This window comes from Vulpes lagopus, chromosome 5 (genome assembly GCF_018345385.1).
Source record: "Vulpes lagopus strain Blue_001 chromosome 5, ASM1834538v1, whole genome shotgun sequence".
Lineage (NCBI taxonomy): Eukaryota > Metazoa > Chordata > Mammalia > Carnivora > Canidae > Vulpes > Vulpes lagopus.
This window is the reverse complement of record NC_054828.1, coordinates 76834547-76857174: the sequence shown is the minus strand read 5'-3', so window position 1 is coordinate 76857174 and position 22628 is coordinate 76834547. Positions and strand designations below refer to the sequence as shown.

Below are 22628 nucleotides of genomic sequence, written 5' to 3'. Positions count from 1 at the left end.
CCAATTATAAATGCTTAATAAACAGTAGTTACTAATATAAGTAATAATAAATACATTTGTATAACTTACTTTTTAAAAAGATTTTATTTATTTATTCATGAGAGACACAGAGAGAGGCAGAGACACAGGCAGAGGGAGAAGCAGGCTCCCTGTGGGGAATCCCACGCAGAACTGGATCCCAGGACCCCGGGATCACAACGTAAGCGAAGGCAGACGCTCAACCACTGAGCTACTCAGGTGCCAAACCGGTGCACCTCACATTTCTCACATGTTCACAAAAATCCAGAGAGGTGGATAATATCCCCAATTTAGAGACAGGGACACCAAGATAAGAGAGATGATAACGCTTCCTCAGGTAGGATTGCGTAGAGGTCTTCCCAGTAGGGAGTTAATGCCCAGTTACTGGAAGTTCTAGCAAGGCTACCCTGCTACCTATGATAACAGATGTAGCAGAGATCCCAGCTTTTGGAAAGGTGCTTGATTTGGTGATTTCTGAGGTCCCTACTTGGTAAATTTTTTTTTTTTTTTTTACACAAAGAAGAGATATTTTCTACCGGAAACTGTTCAAGGATCTGGGGATACAGCCTACACAACAAAGCAAAAACCAATCATACACATAAAAAAAAAAAAAAAACAAGCCGACAAAAATTCCTGCCTAGAAATATATGAACATAGAAAGTATTTTGTATAAAATATATAATATATATAGTAGAAAACTATATGCAAATATGTGCCACCCTTCCTAGTCCTCCCCCTACAGTTAAAGCATCGGGATCTAGAACATTCTGCTTCAGTCACACCCCCTTCAAGGGCAAGGTTTATTTCGAAGCTCCTGATCCAGAAAAGTGGGCGGGGCCTTGGAAGCTTCCGAAGGTAGATAGAGAGACCACGGAACCAGTGTTCCGGTAGTTGTGGTTGTCGGGCGGAAGCCCATTCAGAGGACCGGTAGTCGGAAGCTCCGAAACTGGTTTCCGGCCACCTCAGCGGGAAGCGCAGACGCAAGCAGCTGGGTCTTGGGAACTAAGGTAGACATCTAACTGTTGTCGCGGCGGAGGAAGTCAGGACGTCTGGGGCCACCCGGGCCAGCGTTGGACCCCTGTAGCCCGTGAAGATGGTGTTGCTTACGATGATCGCCCGTGTGGCGGACGGGCTCCCGCTGGCCGCCTCGATGCAGGAGGACGAACAGGTGAGCCCGAGACCCCCGCGACCCCAGGTCCCTGTTGGGCTCCGCTCTCCCTACCGGATTTCTCCTTAGAACGCAGGCGACCCTGGCGACCTCGTGTGCACTCTCGAGCCCTCTGAGTTGATCTTGTACCCCTTCTGGCAGCGGAGAGACGACTTGTTAGGAGACTTTCCTGGCAGAGATCTGTTTCTGTCTTACCTGTTTGTCTCCAGAAGGGCGCTCCGTTTCAGGGATGGTTTCGGCTGATGGGGCCGCCCTGTGTCGGGAGATTCTTAGAGACTTTGTTAACATTCGGGATTTCTCCTTTTCTGCTGCTATCAAGGCTGACTAACAGGTCCTGGGGAATCAGTTTCTAAATTCTTCACGCTCTCTTGCGGTGGCACTTGGTCCTTGACCTATCATGATGACATCTCCTTAAAGTGGGTGAGATAACATTGCCACAGGGAGACACCTGTTTGAAGTTCAGTATAGTACTTTCTTTCAGGGTTATGCCCAAATGCCACCTCCTCCAGTAAGCCTTCCTGCATTCCTACTGTTGGAATTACAACTCCTGTGTTGTATTCCTGTAATGCCTTGTACTTTTATCTGTTTTCCTTTATTTTTCAAGACTTTGAATTTCCTAGGAGGCAGTCGGCAGATCTTAATCATTGTTGTGTTTCTCTTAGCTTTAACAACAGCAGTTTTATGCGGGTAAGTGCTGAAAAGTGTGTTGAATTGATTAAAACAACAACAGCTCCAGATATTTTGGATAGAATCTGTTTGGTACCTTAGAATCACAAGGGAAATTTGTGTTGTGAGGACAGGTTTCTGGAGCAAGGTTGGACAGCCTCTGAAGAAGGGAGGCTGAGAAGGAAAATTTTGTAGGTAATTTAAAGTGATCCATTTTATTTTACTTTCTCATACATCCTAAGTAGTTAAAAAAAAAAAAAAAACTGAATGCCCCAAAAAAGATGAGTTGTAGAAAAAATTATTTTGCACATATCTCTTCTTAGACTTTTCATTCATATATTCCTTAAAAAAAAAGACTTTTTAAATTTATTCATGAGAGGAGCAGAGACACAGGCAGAGGGAGAAGGAGGCTCCTCTAAGGGAGCCTGATGTGGGACTCGATCCCAAGACTGGGCCAAAGGCAGACACTTAACTACTGAGCCACTCAGACGTCCCCTCATATATTCTTGAAGAAAAAAAAAATGCCCTTATTAAATACATCCGTTGTGTCAAGCATGGTGCTAATACAGGAGGTTACAGGACACACAGTCCCTATTTTCATGGAGCTATGGTTTAGTGGAAAAGCCAGAAAACTAACAAGTAATTATAATATAGCAAAACTGCTATGGAAAGGAAGAAGGCTCAATGGCTGTTTTATTACCTTATGGAAAGGTAAAGGTAAAAGACTCTTTTTCCTCACTCTTACCTTACAGAAAAGGTATTTACGTTGGTTTTGGGAGACCAGGAAAAGTCTTCCCAGGAGAAATGACATCTAACCTGACAGTATTGTCTAGTCATTAGGAAAGCTTCTATTTGGTTATATGCCTTTTTTAGGTCTGATTTGGAAATATGTTTATTTTCACATTTAGGAGAAAAGTGGTACAGATCATGAAGTGGCAAGTCATGCTAAGTGAAATGTTTTCTATTCATTGCATAAAACAAAGTCTAATCATTGATATATGTGAAAAATAGTGTGTCCTTAATTTTCAGTTGCGAAATACTTTTCTTGCTATTTGTTAAGAGTTTTCTAGGACCTCTCTCTAGAAGCAGAGAAATGTTAAATGCAGGAACATGACTTAAACAAGGGAATAGTGTGGGAACATTTCCTTGAAGGGTATGTATATAGTTTGGGAAATGATTTTCCCCAGGGAGAAGTCTGGTCAGTTAATTGCATTGGATTTCAATGTGGGCAAAGAATACAAAGTGAATTTGAAAGTCTACTTGGTATTAGTAGTTCCTTACTCTCTGCCTTATACTTTACTGAAAAAAGAATTTGTATATTATTGTATGGTTTTTTTTTTTTTTAAGATTTTATTTATTTGAGAGAGAGTGTGCACATGCACAAGTTGGGGGAGAGACAGAAGGAGAGAATCTCAAGCCGACTCCTTACAGGCTGGATCCCCCACAGCCGAAATCAAGAGTCACTGCCCAACTGACTGAATTACCCAGGCACCCCTATTGTGTGTTCTTAATTTAATTCCAAATTAGAATTTGGTCTACCAAGATGGGTTGGTCTACCAAATGGGTTACTATGTTTAACTGACATGAAGAGAAATTTTCCACAAAAATATTTGTGGAAATTCCATAGTTATGATGACAATTCCATAGTTATTTCCTTTAGGAATTTGGACTTTGAATAATAAAGTCTTTCCTAAACTTTTAATATCTGCAAAAATATGAAAACTAGATTCATTTTTATTATGATGATAGTGTACAGAACATTTATAGAATACCTGCTACATGCCAGGCACTGTGCTGAAGCCTGTCAAGCATATGATTTCATTCAATCTTCATACCAATCATATTAGGATAGTTATTATTCCTAATTATATTATAATATTCCTAATAATTTATAGATGAGGAATCTCCCAGTCTAGAGGTGATAGGGTTTTTTTGTATGAGTCATATAGCTAATAAGTAGCATTATGGAATTTTTCATCAATTTCTTTTTTTTTTTTTTTTAAGATTTATTTATTTATTATAGACAGAGAGAGAGAGGCAGACACACAGGAGGAGGGAGAAGCAGGCTCCATGCCAGGAGCCCAACGTGGGACTTGATCCCGGGTCTCCAGGATCGCGCCCTGGCCAAAGGCAGGCGCCAAACCGCTGAGCCACCCAGGGATCCCCTTCATCAATTTCTTAATGTCAGCACTGTTGAAACTTTAGGTCAGATAATTTTTTGTTGTGAGAAACAGTCTTGTGCATTGTAGGATGTCTACTAATATCTATAGTTCTACATCTAATTATTTTTTAAGGTTTATTTATTTATTTATTTGATAGAGAGAGTGCACAAGCAGGGGGAGTGGCAGGCAGAGGGAGAGGAAGAAGCAGGACCTCCGCTGAGCAGGGAGCCAATGTGGGACTCCATCCCAGGACCTCCGGATCATGACTTGAGCCAAAGGCAGACACTTAACGGACTGAGCCACCCAGGTGTCCTGGCCTCTCCATCTTAGGTGGCAGTAGCACTACCATCACCACCACCCCTCCAGTTGTGTGATATTCCCAGACATTGCCAGATGTGATCAGCAGAATCACCTCTGGTTAAGAACCATTGGTTTTTATTTTTATTTTTATTTTTTATTTTTTTTTGGTTTTTATTTTTAAATATTTTCTTTATTTATTTGAGAGAGAGAGCATAAGCAGGGGGAGTGGCACAGGGAGATGGAGAAGCAGACTCCCCCGCAGAGCAGGGAACTTGACATGGGACTCTATCCCAGACCTGAAACCATGATCTGAGTCGAAGGTAGACACTTAACTGACTGAGCCACCTAGGCACCCCAAGAACCATTGGTTTTGTTTTGTTTTTGCTTTTCAAAGATTTTATTTATTCATAAGACACAGAGAGGCAGAGAGATAGGCAGAGGGAGAAGCAGGCTCGTTGCGGGGAGCCCAATGTGGCATTCAATCCCAGGACTCTGGGATCACGGCCTGAGCCAAAGGCAGATGCTCAACCACTGAGCCACCTGGGCGTCCCAAGAACCATTTATTTTTTATCTTTCTGAGTCTAGACCAGAGCCTTAGTGCCTAACTGGTACACTTCACTGCCTTGTTCTAAATCTTTTTTGTTGTTGTAAAACTTTTTAATAATGTATTTCTTAGGAATCCAGAATAGCTTTTTAAGAAATGGATATTTCAGCCTAATAGTTTTATAGTTAAGTACTTTAATTGTTCAATGCAAATAATTCAATGTACTTTTTCAATTATTTACATCGATAATAGATATCAGATGTTAGGTGGTTACTAGGTGCTAGTCCTGTACAAACTGCCTTATTATTGGAGATGAACAGTTACTCGGATAATACAATAGAGATTAAAATTCAAAAAATCATTTAGGCAGTGGATCTCATGCACTTTTTCCTCTTTGCTCAACTAGAAATACCAATGTAGGGTGGTAGAGAGATGAACTTTTCTCTTCAAACCTAGATTCTGATATTCTCTTTCCTTTCTTCTATCTTTTTGGTGTGTTTCTCCTTTTTTGATGTTTGCTATTTCTTCATCTACTTTTCTATTCTACCTCAAAATGAAGGGTATTCTCTTTTCTTTCATCTTGCCTCAGCTCTGTGGACTTGAAGGTGTTTGATCTAACCAAGTATTCATCAGAGAACACCAAAAGAGCAGAGAGTCTGTTGTACATTTAAACTGCCACCCTCCCCCAACTATTGAGAGTTCATTAGTCACCTTTCTGTAATTGCTTTTAGAGGAAAATGGTTGGTTCTTGGTGCTTCTGGCCTTTGACCAGCTGAGTTCAGCAGGAATTTAAAAATGATAAGAGCTGCTTAACCAACTGAGCTACCCAGGCACCTCTTCCTCCTCAAGTTTCTTTACTTTGAGATCTCAAAGAATCTTTCTTGGCATTTTGTAATTTATCATAACCAAAACGTTCATAAGACTCATGAGTTTAAAGGCCTCAAGGATTTATTATATATGAACATAATAAATAAAGTATTATGTATTTAAAAAAGGTAAGAGCTTAGGTAAACATTCCTATAAAGATAAAAGGTGGCATTTGATATAATTAACTGTTCTGGAGTCCTAGGTAATAGCAATAAAAAGTATTGTAGTTGTGTGGTAAATTTCAACCCTGTACCTTTTATATTATACATAGAGCCAAATCCTAAATATGCTGTTGGATGACCTCAAATTAGTTTCAGAATTTGTCCAGACATTCACAGCCAATTCGTTATTGGATTGCTAATACGTATTTCCATTATACTGTATACAAGATTCATCAAGTTTGTTCTAGATGAAGTGGAAAGCAGAATGAAGACATCTAACTGTTTTTAGGTAGTCTGGTGACTTTGGGTCCTTTGTGACTTTAATCCTAAAAGCAAAACTGCCACACAGTTTCTTGAGCATTTCCTGTGAATTAGATTTCATATCAAATAGTAAGATCACCTGGAAGGTGGATCACCAAAGCAGTTTTAACTGTAGAGTGGTATAGCATGCTTAGGAACAGGGACTTCAGAACTAGAATACCTAGGTTTAAGTTCTGGCACCTCCCCATTGGCCCCTAGTCCTTCAGGTTTGACTTCTTGTGCAGAAAATGGGCATTATGATTCTAATCACCTCATAGGATAGTTGTAAGCATGATTTAAGTTAAATTATGTAAAGCGTTTAGAACAGTGGCTGGGATGGCAGAAAGTGAGTTTTTATTTAATTTCATTAGTTTGCCTATTTCTGAAAAATCTTTTCTAGATCCATTTTTCCTTAAAGCTCATATTAGAACTGTACATATTTGTGGGCACAAATATGCAATAAAGAGGAGTGGGTAAATGAATAATTTTCCCTGTTACAAAACTAGTCTGTGTTTAATGTAAAAAAATTCAGTAAATATGTATAAACAAAAGGATCAAAATGTTAATGGTGATTATTACCAAAATCCCCACTTAAATTATGTCCATTTTAATGTATAACCTTAATTTTTATATGTGTGTATAAAATTAAATAATGAATAGTACTGTAAGACTGTTCCCCCTGATTTTTTTCACTTAGACTGTGAATATCTTTTCCTGTAATTAAATATTATACATTTTTTAAAAGATTTTATTTATTTATTCATGATAGACACAGAGAGAGAGAGAGAGGCAGAGACATAGGCAGAAGGAGAAGCAGGCTCCATGCAGGAAGCTCGATGTGGGACTCAATCTTGGAACTTGGGGATCACGCCCTAAGCCAAAAGCAGATGCTCAACCACCGAGCCACCCAGGCATCCCATTATACAACATTTTAATGGCTGTATGGTATTCCACTATATAAATACACTACATTATTTAACCAATTTTATATTCTATTACCAATGTTTGTTTTTTATTTTTATATGCGTTTTTATTTTTTTAGCATATGATGTGTATGTATATTTTCAAAGGTACAGAATTGTTGGATAAAACAATATGCAAAATTTTATGATTTCTAATACATATTGCAGAAATAACTATCAGAAAGATTGTGCCAGCATTGCGTTCTCAGGGATGGTGATGCTATTGGAATCAGCACTGTAAAATGTTGGTTGGCATGCCATAATATATGCAATCTCAGTGTTGTACCTTGGAGATTACTACTTTGTTCATCATAAATCCCTGAAACTATAGCATACTTTTGGCCATAGTTTCTTGTAGTTTATACAATTATTAGTCTCTTTCTCTTAGGTTGAAGTAATGTTTACAATGCTTCTTATAAAGTCAAAGGATTTGTACTAGTCTTTTTTGACAACTTTTTGCCATTTATTTCTTCAACTAGTTTCTTTAAGGTGCTTACTGCCTTTAACTGTCAAAAACACTTTTGCTTAATATCTGTGGTTTGTGGTTATTTTTAAAATACCAATTTCTGAGTTCCACCTCTTAGATACTGATTTAATTGGTTTGGGGGTGGAGGAGATAGTGCTTGATTATTTTTTTGTACAACACCCAAGTGACTCTAGTGTAAAGTCAAGGTTGAAAAAATCATTGATCAATGTTGATATTATTTCTTGGCACTTTAGTAACATTTCCAACTTTATTTGCATCCCTTTATATCTAATGTTGTGGGGTCAGATCTCTTCTGAATGCCTTGTCTAATGGCATTAGTGAAGCAAACAAATTGACAAGCACCATTCAAATTTAGGAACAGAGGATATTGTGCACAGGTTCAAAAGCATTTGATAGTATTCACTTTCCTTTACTAGCTGACTAGTCATGAAAAAATATGTACTGGTTAATAGAATAATGTTAATATATATTATAATATTAATTACTGTAAAGTATTGTTAGTATGTAAATATACACATAAATATACATATGTGTTAGTATAGAAATTTTCTCAAGAGTATTATAACCAATCATTGCTATAGGACAGTACTAAGCAAGATAAATCTACAAATTGATACTTCTAGAGGCATCTGTCTAACTCTCCTGGTTCATTTTATACTTATTTATTTTCTTATTCTGAAATTTCCAGTTCATCATTTTTAAATATAGCTTAGAATCCTATATTTGTATGTTTGCTTGTCTCCCACTTTCACAATTTTATCATTGCTTCCTTGTTTTTACCCTTGCTCAGTGGTTCACTATCTAGAATTTATAGGTTTCACTTTGTATTTTCTAAAAGTTAGACCTCAGATCCAGTCCTCAATGCCTTTTGAGGAAGAACCTAAAAAAACCATGCTTTTTTATTGTAAATATTTACTTATTAAACACCTACCAAGGAGAGACTGTGTTTTATTGTTCAATCCAAATAAATAATTCAAAACAAAGTAATTCCTTTCTATCATATGACAGAAGGGCCTCCCCCCTGCCCAGTGTATGGATAAATAAATAATTATTTGCTTTCCATTTCATTCTTTCCCGTTTGGATCTAAGAGATTAGTGGATATGATGTTCTCCTTTTGCGATGACACTGCTGTTTTCCTCAGTAGACTATTTTCCTTCATTTTTTAAATTATTAAACTATTTAGAAATTGTTCAAGAAAATATTACCTGTAATTCTTTCATCTGAATATTGTTATTTTCATTTTGTATGTATATGTCCCTTGCTATCCAAACTCAGAAACCAAATAGATTTATTCAGTAAAGAATATTTGACTTTCCAATCTCAGTCCTTACTCTTGTTCATTTTTACCTAGTTGCATGATAGTGTTCCTAGTAATTTTGCAGGTATGGGTGCATACATTTAGTTTTGCTGAAATGGCTCAATTCTGTAACATTTTGTGGAAGATTTTGTTTGATATTCCAGGATAAAAGTGAAATTCACAGTCTATTGTTCCCAGGATTTTCCCGAGTATAGAATATGTTGTGCAATTATGTGCCAATAAGTGTGCAAGTGAAATGAGTTAGGAGGAGGCCACTGACCTAATAGTGGAAAGAACATTGGATTGAAAGTTGAGTGCCTTAAAGACAGTTAAGAAGTACAATTTGCGGGGATCCCTGGGTGGTGCAGTGGTTTGGCGCCTGCCTTTGGCCCAGGGCGCGATCCTGGAGACGCGGGATCGAATCCCACATCGGGCTCCTGGTGCATGGAGCCTGCTTATGTCTCTGCCTCTCTCTCTCTCTCTCTCTCTCTGTGTGACTATCATAAATAAATAAAAATTAAAAAAAAATCTAAAAAAAAGAAGTACAATTTGCTTCTTAGCAAATAATGTGATTTTCTTTTCTTTTTTTTTTAAGATTTTATTTATTTATTCATGAGAGACACACACACACATACACAGAGGCAGAGACACAGGCAGAGGGAGAAGCAGGCTCCATGCAGGGAGCCTGACTTGGGACTCGATCCCAGGTCTCCGGGATCAGGCCCTGGGCTGAAGGCGGTGCTAAACCGCTGAGCCACCCGGACTGCCCTAATGTGATTTTCTTGAACAGCCAGGGGTTTGGTCTTCTTTTTGCTCTAAAAGTAGGCCATTTTTCTTTTGCTAAAATGAATCTTCTTAATCTTTAATGAAGGACCTTATTTATATAGTGTCCTTGTAGTATGATGCTGCTCATTACTTGTTATGTCTTTTTGTATGTGTGCAAAGTTCTTAAATGAAGATATCTTCTTTCAGTCTGGCCGGGATCTTCAACAGTACCAGAGTCAGGCCAAGCAACTCTTCCGCAAGTTGAATGAGCAGTCCCCTACCAGATGTACCTTGGAAGCTGGAGCCATGACTTTCCAGTGAGTGTAATCCTATTTCTTTGTGATCATTTAGTATGAGATAGAGTAGATATAAGTAGCACCTGATAAGAATGGTAACAATTTTTTAAAAGTAAAGAAAATTTTAAAAATACAGCCTCTTAAAAAAAAAAAAAAAAAATACAGCCTCTTCATGGAAACAGCTTCCCCGGCTCCAATTCTGCAAAACAGAAATCTTGGTTTGTTTATTCAGTTTGCATACAATAAGTTAATCTGTTATCCTATGTCTAATGGATGTTGTATCCATTATGCAGTAATAGATAATTGTTTGCTTTAGGAACCTCTTAGCACCAGTGTATGTAGATTAGTACTCTTGCTCAAACATTTACTAACACAACCTTAAACAACTCATATATACTTCTCTAGGCCTCTATTTCCTTTTTAAAATAGAGAAAATGGTCATGGTTTTATGAGGATAATGAAGGAATCTCTCTCTTGACATCTTGCCTTGCACATAGAGAATATCAGTAAATGTTAGTTACTAAAAAAAAGAAAAATTTTAAAAAGGTAATTTAAGAGCATCTCAATCATCGGTTACAGACAATGCATATAGCCAAGAGAGGGATCAAAAGGACTTAATTGAATTTCAAATTATCTACAAATAATTGATATTAAATGTTTAGTACGTCAAGTGTGAGGGTGATAAAACAGGAAGGATTAGAAAAAGAGAACAAGAAGGTCAAAGGAAAATAAAATAGGATTAGCTGAATAATCCTTATTACTATTTTAGGAACTGAGGCTAAGATAATAGACCTGGGAGGGACCTGCTGTGTTTAACTTGAAAGGCAAAAAAAACAAACAAACAACAACAACAAAAAAACCTCCTCCACCCATCAGAAACAAACAAGTATACAAAACCAAAATCAAAACAAAACCCTGGTTTATTGGTTAAGAAAGTAGTGGATATTAAGTTTTATAAGGTATTAATTTGTGTAGTATATGTAACATTTTTCTATAAATCTAATTTTTAACATCCAAAAATGATCTAGGCAGCCAATTATATAGGTATGGTATCTTTATCTCTACCATGGGTTAGGAACAAAAAAACCTAGGGAAGTTCTAGTGGAATTGAAAAGAAATTTTTTTCTTCTGTGTGGTTTGCTTTAGGAACTTTATAATCTCATCTCATCTGTTATTTCCATCAAAGGACTATTTATTAAAGATCTGTTTTTTGCCAGACCGTATGTTAAGTTCTGCCTTTAACATCCATAGCTCTTATGAGCTTATCTTAGTAGCAGAGAGAAACACATATTCAGACAACTAAACTATGATACTGTAGGGCAAGAAGTGCTGTAATTCAGTTAAATTAAACTGAGTAGAAGGAAGGAAGCATTAAATTTCCATTTGTAGGGAATACATTTGAGACAAGGGGATAGAGCGAGGGGCAATACAGAGAAATTTCATGGAAAAAATTATAGTAGAATCAAGCATATGAAAATGAACAAAAGTTTCTCCAGGTACATCAAAGAATATTACAGTTAGAAATATATATGTAGTGCTTGCTTTGGTAGCACATATACTAAAAATTAGAAATATATATGTATATATAAGCAGAAGTCCATGAGGATATAAAAGAACGTAAGTTTGGAGAACAGTATGATATAATGTGACCTACACCTGTTTTGGAGGCCACAAGTATTATATCAAGGACTATGATTTTATTTTATAAGAATTAGGGAACCCTCAGAATTTTTAAGCAGGATAATACGGTCATATTTACTCTTTAGGAATAACACTGGTAATTTAGAAGATGGTCTGGGAGCAGTTGATTCAGATGCCCAAGCAAGAGATAGGACAGCAGTCTCACCATCATCATCATCATCATTTTAAGGGGCCCAAGAGATTATATAATACACTCTATACTGCTCTGTGGAGTCCTAAGATGTGTTAGGAGCCTCATAGTAAGAGTAGGGATTGGGGTATATATAGTACTTTGGGCCCTTACACTCCACTTCAACTGATGACCTTCTGATTTTATTTGATGTACATACTGGGTCTTCTGAATATAATTATTGCTGAAATAAAAAGAATACTAAAGCAAAAAACACATTTGAAAATCACTGAGTAACCTAACTTCTTTCCAATACCTCTCAGACATGTAGTTATATAATTCCTTCCAGAATGCCAGAGAGCTCACTCTCATAAGAGGAAGTCAGTTCTGTTATTGGATAGTTTCTGATACTGGATAGTTGATATAGAGTTCTATCCTGGAAGTTAGGGAATATTATTTGTCCTAAGGTCATTATCTGTACTCAGTAAACATTGTAGCATTAACTTCCAAATTCTAAGTATCCACAACAACTTCCAGTTCCCCTGTTTTTCTTGTAACTGGGAGGAGTTTAAATACATGTATACGAGGGGCTGCTGGGTGGCTTAATCAGTTAAGCATCTGCCTTTGTCTCAGGTCATGAACCTGGGATTGAGCCCCACATTGGGCTCCCAGCTCTGTGGGGAGTCACTTCTCCCTCTCCCTTTGCCACTCTCCCTGCTTATGTTCTCTGTCTCTCTCAAATAAATATGTAAAATCTTAAAAAAAAAAAAAAAACCATACATATGCACACACACACGCACAGTAGTTTTCATACATAATCAAAAGGTAGATGGAGTCACAACTCTGTTTTCAAGAAAAAGTCGTAGGTATTAAGATATTTTACTGAATTATAAACAATTATAATAAACATGTTTAGATACTCCTTTTGGAATATAATTCTAATAATGGGACATTGTTTGCTTTCTGATTCTAAGCATTTGTGGTTTGAAGTTGATTTTTTGACTTAGCTAGCCTCAAAGGGCTTAGGCTAGAATATTTTCAAAAGTTTGTAAAGCACTGAAAGTCTGCTTCAAGTGGTTGGGGGTATTGTTATTTTACAGACAACTTTTTCTTGTTTTTTTTTTGTCTCTTCAGCTACATTATTGAGCAGGGAGTTTGTTATTTGGTTTTGTGTGAAGCTGCCTTCCCTAAGAAATTGGCTTTTGCCTACCTGGAAGATTTGCACTCAGAGTTTGATGAACAGCATGGGAAGAAAGTGCCCACTGTGTCTAGGCCCTATTCCTTTATTGAGTTCGGTAAGTTTTTGCTCTTTATATCAAGAGAGCAAACGGTAAGAAGAAGCTGTTTGTTACATTGATAATAATTTTGTCACTTTTTTTCCCTGATGTTTTCTTACTGAAGTTTTGGATTCTGTCTCTTCCATTTCATCTCTTTTTGTCTTTTGAATGAATGAGACTTTTTCTCCTAAGTAATTTTCTCTGGTCTTTTGATCTTTTTCTTAGAACTTGTTGCCATTTGATCTTTTTTATGATTGATTTGATTAGTCATCAGAACTATTCCCAAAGATCTGCTTGACTGGTGTATAGTAGCTGAGCCCACCCCCTGCCCTTCCCAGTAAGGTTCATTTTCTGGAGATCAGAATTTGGAAATCAGAAAGAAGCTATTTTGTTTCTTGTAGATCCTCTAATTAAAAAAAAAAAAAAAACAACAAAAAAACTGGAAGAGGTATGGTATTAGGGGTGGATAACATTTATTACATGCAGAAATAGTGAGCGTCGATGTCCATCCATGTATGTACAATAATTATGGAAAGATTCATCATCAGTAAAGCATCTGATGTCAAGAAATCAAAGGAAATGTCTTGGGTACCCTAAGTAGAGAAGTGAGAGTATGTATGATTAGACTACATTACTGATATTTTTAGTTAAAAAAGAAATGCGTTTTACTGTATCCGAATTTCTGAAGTGTTTCCAGTTTGCTTGATAAATGGTCATCTTACTTTTAGAAATAAAATTTAGCAAAACACTCCAGTGTTTCATAACTATAAACTCTTCAAGTGCCAATTTTTATAATGTCTGCTTTTTCAGGTTTTATTTTTGAAGATAATAAGGGTCCAGTAAACCCAAGAAAAAAAATAAAATAAGACTACTATATCAAGGTCACACAGGGAATAGTTGGTACACTCAAATTAGCTTAATGAATGGGGTATAGGTGAACTACAAGGTACTGTAATCTGAGATCAGTAACAGTGTAATTGTTTTCATCCCTAGGCCTGAGGGAATAAGAGAAAGAACTGCAAAGGAGAAAATTTATAGAGAAGGCCAACTTGAGAGGAGTAGTAACCTCTGGTTGGAGAGTTACTGCCAGGCCAGGGTGACTTATCAGGGATAGGGTGGGGAATAAAAATCCTAATGTCACTATCCGCTCTCATGTCTTACCCTTGGAGTTCCCCCATTGGCAGAACCTAAGTGGAAGCTCCAAGGCAAGGAGCCGACCGTGTAGTCCATGCAGGTCAGCTTCCCAAAGTAGAAAGTGTGGTGCAGAAGGGTGGAGAGGAGGTCTAAAGAGGCAAATGAAAGGTATCTAACTCATATAACTCATAAAAAGGATTTTTGCCAAAAACTGAAAATATAGTCTTTTAATAATAAGTCATTCTTTTTACAGTTTTGAGAAATACAGACATGGGCTAATCATGAATAAAACTACAGTTTTATAGTGGGATTTTGCTTTACCTGAAGCTTAAGAACAGAGTGTAATTAGGAATGTATATTAAAGAAAATACTTGAAGACAATGTTTTTCCTGCTTTTGATGATAGAATAATGCTGCCATGTTAACCTGTAGTGATGCGAGATTGTTGCCAGTATCCTTTTCAGGGAATGTAAAGCATTAAGTAGTAAAACCCTAAGGATCCTCGGAACATGGTTTGAAAATCTTTGCTTTCACGAAAGGCTTACTACAATGGGGCCTAATTTCTCTAAGGACCTTGAGAGCAGACTTCTCATTTGAAGGTATGCAGAGGACATTTCTCCTGAATGGTCATCTATCTCCATTTTACAGATGAAGAAATCAAAACTCAAATTTTGATGCTCATTCAAGAGCTTGGTTAGCCATGGACCATTGGCAGATCCAGGACTAAGCTCAGAACTTCCTGATCCCTGCAATACTTTGATGGACACAGTTGTTCATGGTCACTTTTCTTAATTATCCCAGATACCTACATTCAGAAAACCAAGAAGCTCTACATTGACAGCCGTGCTCGGAGAAACCTAGGCTCCATCAACACTGAATTGCAAGATGTACAGAGGATCATGGTGGCCAATATTGAAGAAGTGTTACAACGGGGAGAAGCACTCTCAGGTGTGTAAAGCATTACGAGTCCTTCCTGTAGGCAAGGATAGCTTATTTGGGGATACTTTTTTTGCTGTTAGACTCTTATCCAGTACTGTTAAACATTTTATCTCTTAGAGATAGATTACATTACAAAACTTCCAGTGTGGTATTGTTTTTTTCCCTAGTGTGATTAGTTTCTGTTGAGTTGGAATGGTGAGAAGGTCTTATTCCATATTAGAAGCAATTACTGCTTCCAAGATATTCACAACATTAAGTAAATATTTACAGAAACACATAAGCTAAGGGAAATGAAGAATGAGAGGAAATTGTCAAAGATTTATTGCAGTGGTTTCCTGACTAGTCACTTTGGGAGACATTATTGCTGCCAGATCAAATGTCATAAAATGCCATTTTTTTTAATAAATTAATTTTTTATTGGTGTTCAATTTACCAACATACAGAATAACACCCAGTGCTCATCCCGTCAAGTGTCCCCCTCAGTGCCGGTCACCCATTCACCCCCACCCCCCGCCCTCCTCCCCTTCCACCACCCGTAGTTCGTTTCCCAGAGTTAGGAGTCTTTATGTTGTCTCCCTTTCTGATATTTCCCACACATTTCTTCTCCCTTCCCTTATATTCCCTTTCACTATTATTTGTATTCCCCAAATGAGAACATACACTGTTTGTCCTTCTCCGATTGACTTACTTCACTCAGCATAATACCCTCCAGTATTTTTATCAAGGCATTCCTCTTCTGAAAAACTTTTAAAATCTGTGACCACAAGATAAGATCTAGTTTGATTTCAACTTTTATTCTTATTGCATGTTTGTAATGTACAAGACATTGTATTCTCTCTGTCGTGGAAGATTTCAAACTTCTTTTTTTTTTTTTTTTTTTTTTTAAAGATTTTATTTATTTATTCATGATAGTCACACACAGAGAGAGAGAGAGAGAGAGGCAGAGACAGGCAGAGGGAGAAGCAGGCTCCATGCACCGGGAGCCCGATGTGGGATTCGATCTCGGGTCTCCAGGATCGCGCCCCGGGCCAAAGGCAGGCGCCAAACCGCTGCGCCACCCAGGGATCCCGATTTCAAACTTCTTTCATGCTCTGTGGCTCCCAAACATTCCGCCTCAGCTGGGTCAGCTTCCTCACCATCCTGGACCTGTTCTTTAAGATCCAGATAAGAATTGCCTCTTCAGAGATGCCTTCCCTGATTCTAGTAGCCCACATCACATTAATCTCTTTTGTCCTTTAAACTCTTTAAGACACTTAGCTAGGTAATGGTTTTTTATTTATTTATTTATTTTTTTAATTTTTAATTTTTATTTATTTATGATAGTCACAGAGAGAGAGAGAGGCAGAGACACAGGCGGAGGGAGAAGCAGGCTCCATGCACCGGGAGCCCGATATGGGATTCGATCCCGGGTCTCCAGGATCGCGCCCTGGGCCAAAGGCAGGCGCCAAACCGCTGCGCCACCCAGGGATCCCTGGTTTTTTATTTTTATTTTTATTTTTTATTTTTTATTTTTTTATTTTTTTAGGTAATGGTTTTTGAAGCATATCCTGGGTATTTGTGCGTGTATGTGTTTGTGTGTACTTTCCTAATTTGCCTTAAAATATATATATTTGCCTAATGTTTAAATATCACCTAAGTGTTTACTGTACTCTTTAAATGTAGTATTTATGTATTTTGTATCTGTTTCATATACTTCTTTTGTTGTTCTCACAGTAATGCTTTAATGAGTATTTCATGAACTCAACTTTGTGATGTCATTCATGAGTAAATGGGTTTTCCTTTATTACAAACTACAAATTGTAACCTCCATGTCACTAGTCAGCAGTTGTCCCAGCTTCATACTCTTTAAACATCAAATGTTAGATGAGTGAGTCTGTAAATTTTCATCATAACAGACTTAACAGTTTGTACCTGGGATAAAATAGACGAGAGCAGTTTTTCTTCGATCTCAAATTTATATAATCATTTTATCAAAAGTGTAAAAGGATTCTCATCTAGTGCTTTGCTGGTTACTTCAAAGCTGATGTACTGATGGGAAAAGAAGACCGTTGACCTTTGAACAGTATGGGGGTTAGGGGCTCCACATACAACATTTGACTTCCCCAAAACTTAATTACTAATAGCCAGCTGTTGACTAAAAGCTTTTCCCTTAGCAGTCAGTTAACATGTTATTTTGTACATAACATGTAAACAGTCAGTTAACATGTTATTTTGTATGTTACACATATTATATATTGTATTCTTACAATAAAGTAAGTTAGAGAAAAAAATGTTATTAAAATCGTAAGGAAGAGAAAACATCTATGGTATTCCCTCAAAAAAAAAATTTGTGTATAAGGGAATGCACACAGCTTAAACCCATGTTTAAGGGTCAGTTATACATTTCTTTAATCTTTAGTAGCTTCATCTAATTGGAAAAATAAGAAACATTGTCATTGTCACAGAGTAATTTATAGTATAAGGGTACAGACATCAACTGAACACTTACTTTGTGTTAGGCAATATGGTAATGGGACTTTATTTTTTTTAAGATTTTATTTATGTGAGAGAGAAAAAGAGTGAAAGCACAGGCTGGGAGAGGGGCAGAGGGAGAGAGAGAATCTTAGGCAGACTCCATGCTGAACGCAGTCTGACACGGGACATGATCCCAGGACCCTGAGATCATGACCTGAGCCAAAACAGAGAGTTAGATGCTTATCCCACCCAGGTGCTCCAGAGGGACTTTATACATACATCTTACTTATGCTTTAGGCTAATCCCTTGTAAATTAGGTGGTATCAAACCAGTTTTACAGATAAAGCAGAGACTTGGAAAAGTTAACTAGTTTACTTTTAGTCACACTGCTACTGCCTAGAACTCATGGCCTCTCCAAGTCTTTGTCCATCTTCAGTGTGTTACAGTTTTAAATAGATATATAAACAATAAGAGCTGTAAGATGTAGCGGGAAGTAGATAAGGTGAACTGGGAAGATTTCTTGAATTTGGATAGATCAGAAAAAAGTTAAGAGTGGGATTTTAAGAGGGAGTAAGAAAAAGCACAGAGCACGTTCTGAAGATAGTGAGATTAGCTTACCTCAAAAAATATTTTCTTCCTCTTTTTGACTTCTTCATAATAAGAATCCATCTTATATGCCTTCTTTCTCTTTCTAATTTTTTTTTAAGATTTATTTATGTGGCAGCAAGCGAGTACAGATGGGGAGGGGCAAAGGGAGAAGGAGAGAGAGAGCCCAGTGGACTCTATGCTGAGCGCAGAGCCTGCTATGGGGCTTAATCCAAGGACCCTGAGATCAGAACCTGAGCTGAAACCCAAGAGTCAGTTGCCCAACCAACTGCACCAGATGCCCTCCTAGTTTATTTTTAAGACTGATTTATGTATGTATGTATGTATGTATGTATGTATGAGAGAGAGAGTGTCTAAGTAGGGAGGAGTGCCAGAGGGAAAGGCAGAGTCTTAAGCAGACTCCCTGCTGAGCACGAAGCCCAACATGGGCCTCCATCTCACAACCCCGAGGCCATGACCTGAGCCAAAACAAGAGTTAGATGTGCAACCACCTGTGCCACCCAGGTGTCCCTTTTTCTCATTTCTAGTTTTATAGCTAGCCTGCCTTGCATTTACGACTCAAAAGTAGTCCCTGTGGATTCTTTCAGCAATATGAAATGATGCCTATTTTTATTGTGTAAAATACCTGTTTCTTTTAAGTTATGGGTTTTGTTTTTTCATTCAGAGGTGCACCCTACTGGACTGTGAGTTCCCCAAATACAGGGGTCGTGTGTGTTGTAATCATCATTGTATCTTCTGACACTTTGCATGGTACTATAACGTAAATATTTGCTAAATGACTATAACATAAATATTTGCTAAATGACTTCTCCCAGTAGTGGCTTTGTCTTTGTGATATCATGTGTTTCCAAATGTTCCTATGTAAAGGAATTATGTTTACCTGTTGCTTATTTCGTATAATATTCGCTAATACTTGTTCTGCTGCCCAGTTATTCTCAGATTTAAATTCATTTAGCAATTTTTTTTTTTTTTTTTTTTTTTGAGTACTATTGCCAGACTCTGTTCTGGGCCTTGGGGATATAGTTACATACATAGTAGTTAAAAACCTCTCTCCAGTGGAGTGTCCATTTTAGTAGGTTGGTTGGAAAGATTCCTCACAGCATTGTCATGGTTATTTCTCATCTCCTAACTTTTCTTGTGTGACTAAGTGTTTTTCTTACAGGTCAAATTGCTAATTTAGAAGTGGTTGTCATGTTTCTGTCATTAAGTAATACCACATTTCTCAATCAACTCAGTTTGTTAAGCAACTTCAAATATTCCAAAAGTATTCTCTAAGGAAGAACAAATTGATATTGCAAAATAGTTTTTTCAAAACTTTAAAGAAGTAAAATGATCAAAATTCACATGTCACACTGAGAATTTGTTTTTATTATTAAAATATGTCATGTATTTTACTCTAGTCTAGCTTGTTTCTCTCTGGTTGCTTCTCTTACGTGCTCGGTTGACAGTTATAGAAGGCAGCCACATTATAGATATCCTTTTAGAAAAAACTTTGCAAAAGGTCCTTAAAAGCTTAATTTAGTAGTTATTGGTGGTTGTCCAGCACCTGTGATTATATTTTAGTTACTTTCCAGTGTCTGTTGAAATATAATTTCTGGTAGCATCATAATAGTCTTTACCATGTGGAGAATTTTGGCAATTTGGTAGCAGTCACCATTGAGATATAACTCAATACTCAGTTTCTGATTCATTGAATTTTCTGGTTACCTGAGTCTTATCTTACATAGATTATCATTTTTTAAGATATGAGAGAATATGATTTAGAGCATTAAAAGATGATTATTATCAACTAACACTTATCAAAGACTTATATGGAAGGATTGTGTTCACTTTACAGGCATTCTCAGGTACCTAAAATCCTATAGTACATTTTGTGTTGTTACCTTCATATTACAGATGATGAAACAGGGTCTTAGTGGACACGAAGTGAATTGACAAATGTCACATGGCTGGTGCAGCTGAGATTTGAACCAAAGACCCGAGACCAGAGCCAGCACTCTTTTTTTTTTTTTTTTTTAAGATTTTATTTATTTATTCATGAGAGACACAGAGAAAGAGAGGCAGAGACACAGGTAGAGGGAGAAGCAGGCTCCATGCAGGGAGTCTGACATGGGACTCTATCCCAGGACTCCCAGGATCACACCCTGGGCCTCAGGTGGCACTAAACTGCTGAGCCACCGGGGCTGCCCAGAGAGCCAGCACTCTTAATTAACCACCTCATGGTACAGCCTCAAGAATTTGAACATAATTTAGTCTGGGAATTTTAAAATGCAATATAAATTTTACAGTGTATTAGAATCATGGGTTAATCAGTATATGCAACCTAACTCTTGAAATAAAAGTGATAATTTAAGCTTTGTGGTTTTTTTGGAATACCACTCATTTAAGTTATTTTTATGCTAAATACATGAGAGAGAATACTTCAGAGACTAATCACTGTTTTCCTTTTTTCTTCTTTCACAGCGTTGGATTCAAAGGCTAACAATCTGTCCAGTCTGTCCAAGAAATACCGCCAGGACGCAAAGTACTTGAACATGCGTTCCACTTACGCCAAACTTGCAGCAGTCGCTGTATTTTTCATCATGTTAATAGTGTATGTGCGATTTTGGTGGCTGTGAAGTAGTGTATCCAGTCACTGGCAAGGGTAAACCTAGAACCCGGCAGGTGTATGTTTTCAGGAAGCTGAGCTCACAGAGATGTGTATTAGAATTCCAAGTGGAACTTTTGCTTCTAAAGACCTTGCAAGGAAAGACATGTCCTGAAAATGAAGTGTTACACCTCATTTGATGAAGCTTACCCCTTTGTAGAAAGTCTCTTTTGGGGGCAGAGGCTTTCTCTGGGTGTTGAGCTATATATGTTAGGGAACAGTAGATTGTTTTATTTTGTTTTTTTTCCCTCCCAGTGTTTTTACATTTTTAAAATAGCACTGAGTGGGGGCATTTTCTTTCTCTAATAGAGCCATCAGTGAGATCTGGCTTAGCCCATGCAGGCAACAGTCTGAAATTCCTTCAGAGAAGGCAGCCCGTTGGAAAGGTTTTTGACTGTATCTAATCAACATTCCTTTTGTTGGTGACATTTGTGATTTTCAGTAATCTAAGTTTTTGATGGCCTTGTAAACAAGACTCCACTATGTGAAGGTTAATTGCTGTGCTGCAAAGATCTTGTCTATTGGCCCCTGTAGGAAGTTAACCTTTGTTGTTTTCCTTTTATGACATTTTGCTTATTGCACAACTGCTTTAGGGATAATTGAATTATATTAAGATGTCTTGAAATTATATTATAGCACTCCTTGATTAAGAAGCTAAAGTGTTTTCTGTCATTTACTCTGTAAAAGACTTAAATTTAGTTTGGGACGTTCTTACTTTTACTTTTCAGCATCCGGTTTGTAGTAATAGAAGAGTAAGTATAGCATACGGCTAGCCAGAGCCCCCCAACTTAATGGGAAGATAGGTCCCAGCCCATCACTACAGCTTTGTCTTGCCTCTTTTTACTTTCTCTACTCTCTAGTAGTTTTCCCCATTCTCTATTCCTCCTTCTGACATTTAAAAAATTCCTCTGTGCACAGTAGTTTCATGTCCCATAAGCATTCTCTCAGGATATTCTCAAATTTCAAAATGGAAAATGTTCAGCTATGTAGTTAGATTTAAATTTTTACAGAGCAGCTACTCAAACTACTAAATATATTTATCTGAGAAAGTCTCTGAGAACACCTCATACCTGCTTCAGTTTATGTAAATTCTCTGAGAATGTTCTAGAGATAGGTAACTCATTTCAGTGGCTTCTATTAACAAATAAAAGTACCTGCAATTTTTCCCTTTTTTGCTCAGGGATGATGGGGATTTCCTTTTACCTTCTGAGATAGGATTTTTTAATTGAGGAGAATAGACCTTTTAAATATTATCACAAGGGTCTACAGTATAACCTAGAACTTACACATACTGCAGATATTTCTTTAAAGTCATACAGGAAAATGAGCCAACTTCTTAACATCTTTGGAGAGAACTTTAACTAGTAAACAATTTTATAACTAAGGAATCATCAAAGCTACTGTCTTGATTCCTGATAGGGAAAAAAACAACCCTATTTCCTTAAAGCAAGAAGAAGTGGCTTATTTTGTTCCTGATAATTTACAGAACTAGAATAAATTTTTTTCTTTCCAATTTGGACTTAAATCTACCAATTGGAGTCTGTGCATGAAATACGAAGTTACTTTTTATAGAGATTAAGTGCTTTTAAGTCCCTAGAAGGCTTGTCCCTAGAGTAATGATGTTGGTAATAAAAGCCTCAAAATCTGAAAACCTTAGTGGTACCATAGCATTTGGTTCTTCTACCGAAGTGGAGTGGCAGCTCGTTGTTGAGAGTTGCATGCAGCAACCAAGTGGCCGGCAATGAAATAAATACTTCTAGAATGTTCA

At 37.3% G+C, this 22628-nt stretch overlaps 1 protein-coding gene across 1 annotated transcript; it reads left to right on the top strand.

The window, feature by feature from the left end:
- Positions 1-968: 968 nt before the first annotated feature.
- On the top strand, positions 969-22628 carry SEC22B (SEC22 homolog B, vesicle trafficking protein). Its single transcript, XM_041756658.1, has 5 exons — positions 969-1186; positions 9906-10015; positions 12939-13099; positions 15016-15162; positions 20677-22628. The coding sequence occupies exons 1-5, from the start codon at positions 1112-1114 to the stop codon at positions 20829-20831; spliced, it is 648 nt and encodes a 215-aa protein (XP_041612592.1). The 5' UTR covers positions 969-1111; the 3' UTR covers positions 20832-22628.

Bases quoted from the DNA above. Each gene is read 5' to 3' on its own strand.
- SEC22B (XM_041756658.1), top strand. From the start codon at position 1,112: ATGGTGTTGCTTACGATGATCGCCCGTGTGGCGGACGGGCTCCCGCTG. The intron at 10,016-12,938 runs GTGAGTGTAATC...TTGTCTCTTCAG, and splicing joins GCTGGAGCCATGACTTTCCA to CTACATTATTGAGCAGGGAG. The intron at 15,163-20,676 runs GTGTGTAAAGCA...CTTCTTTCACAG, and splicing joins ACGGGGAGAAGCACTCTCAG to CGTTGGATTCAAAGGCTAAC.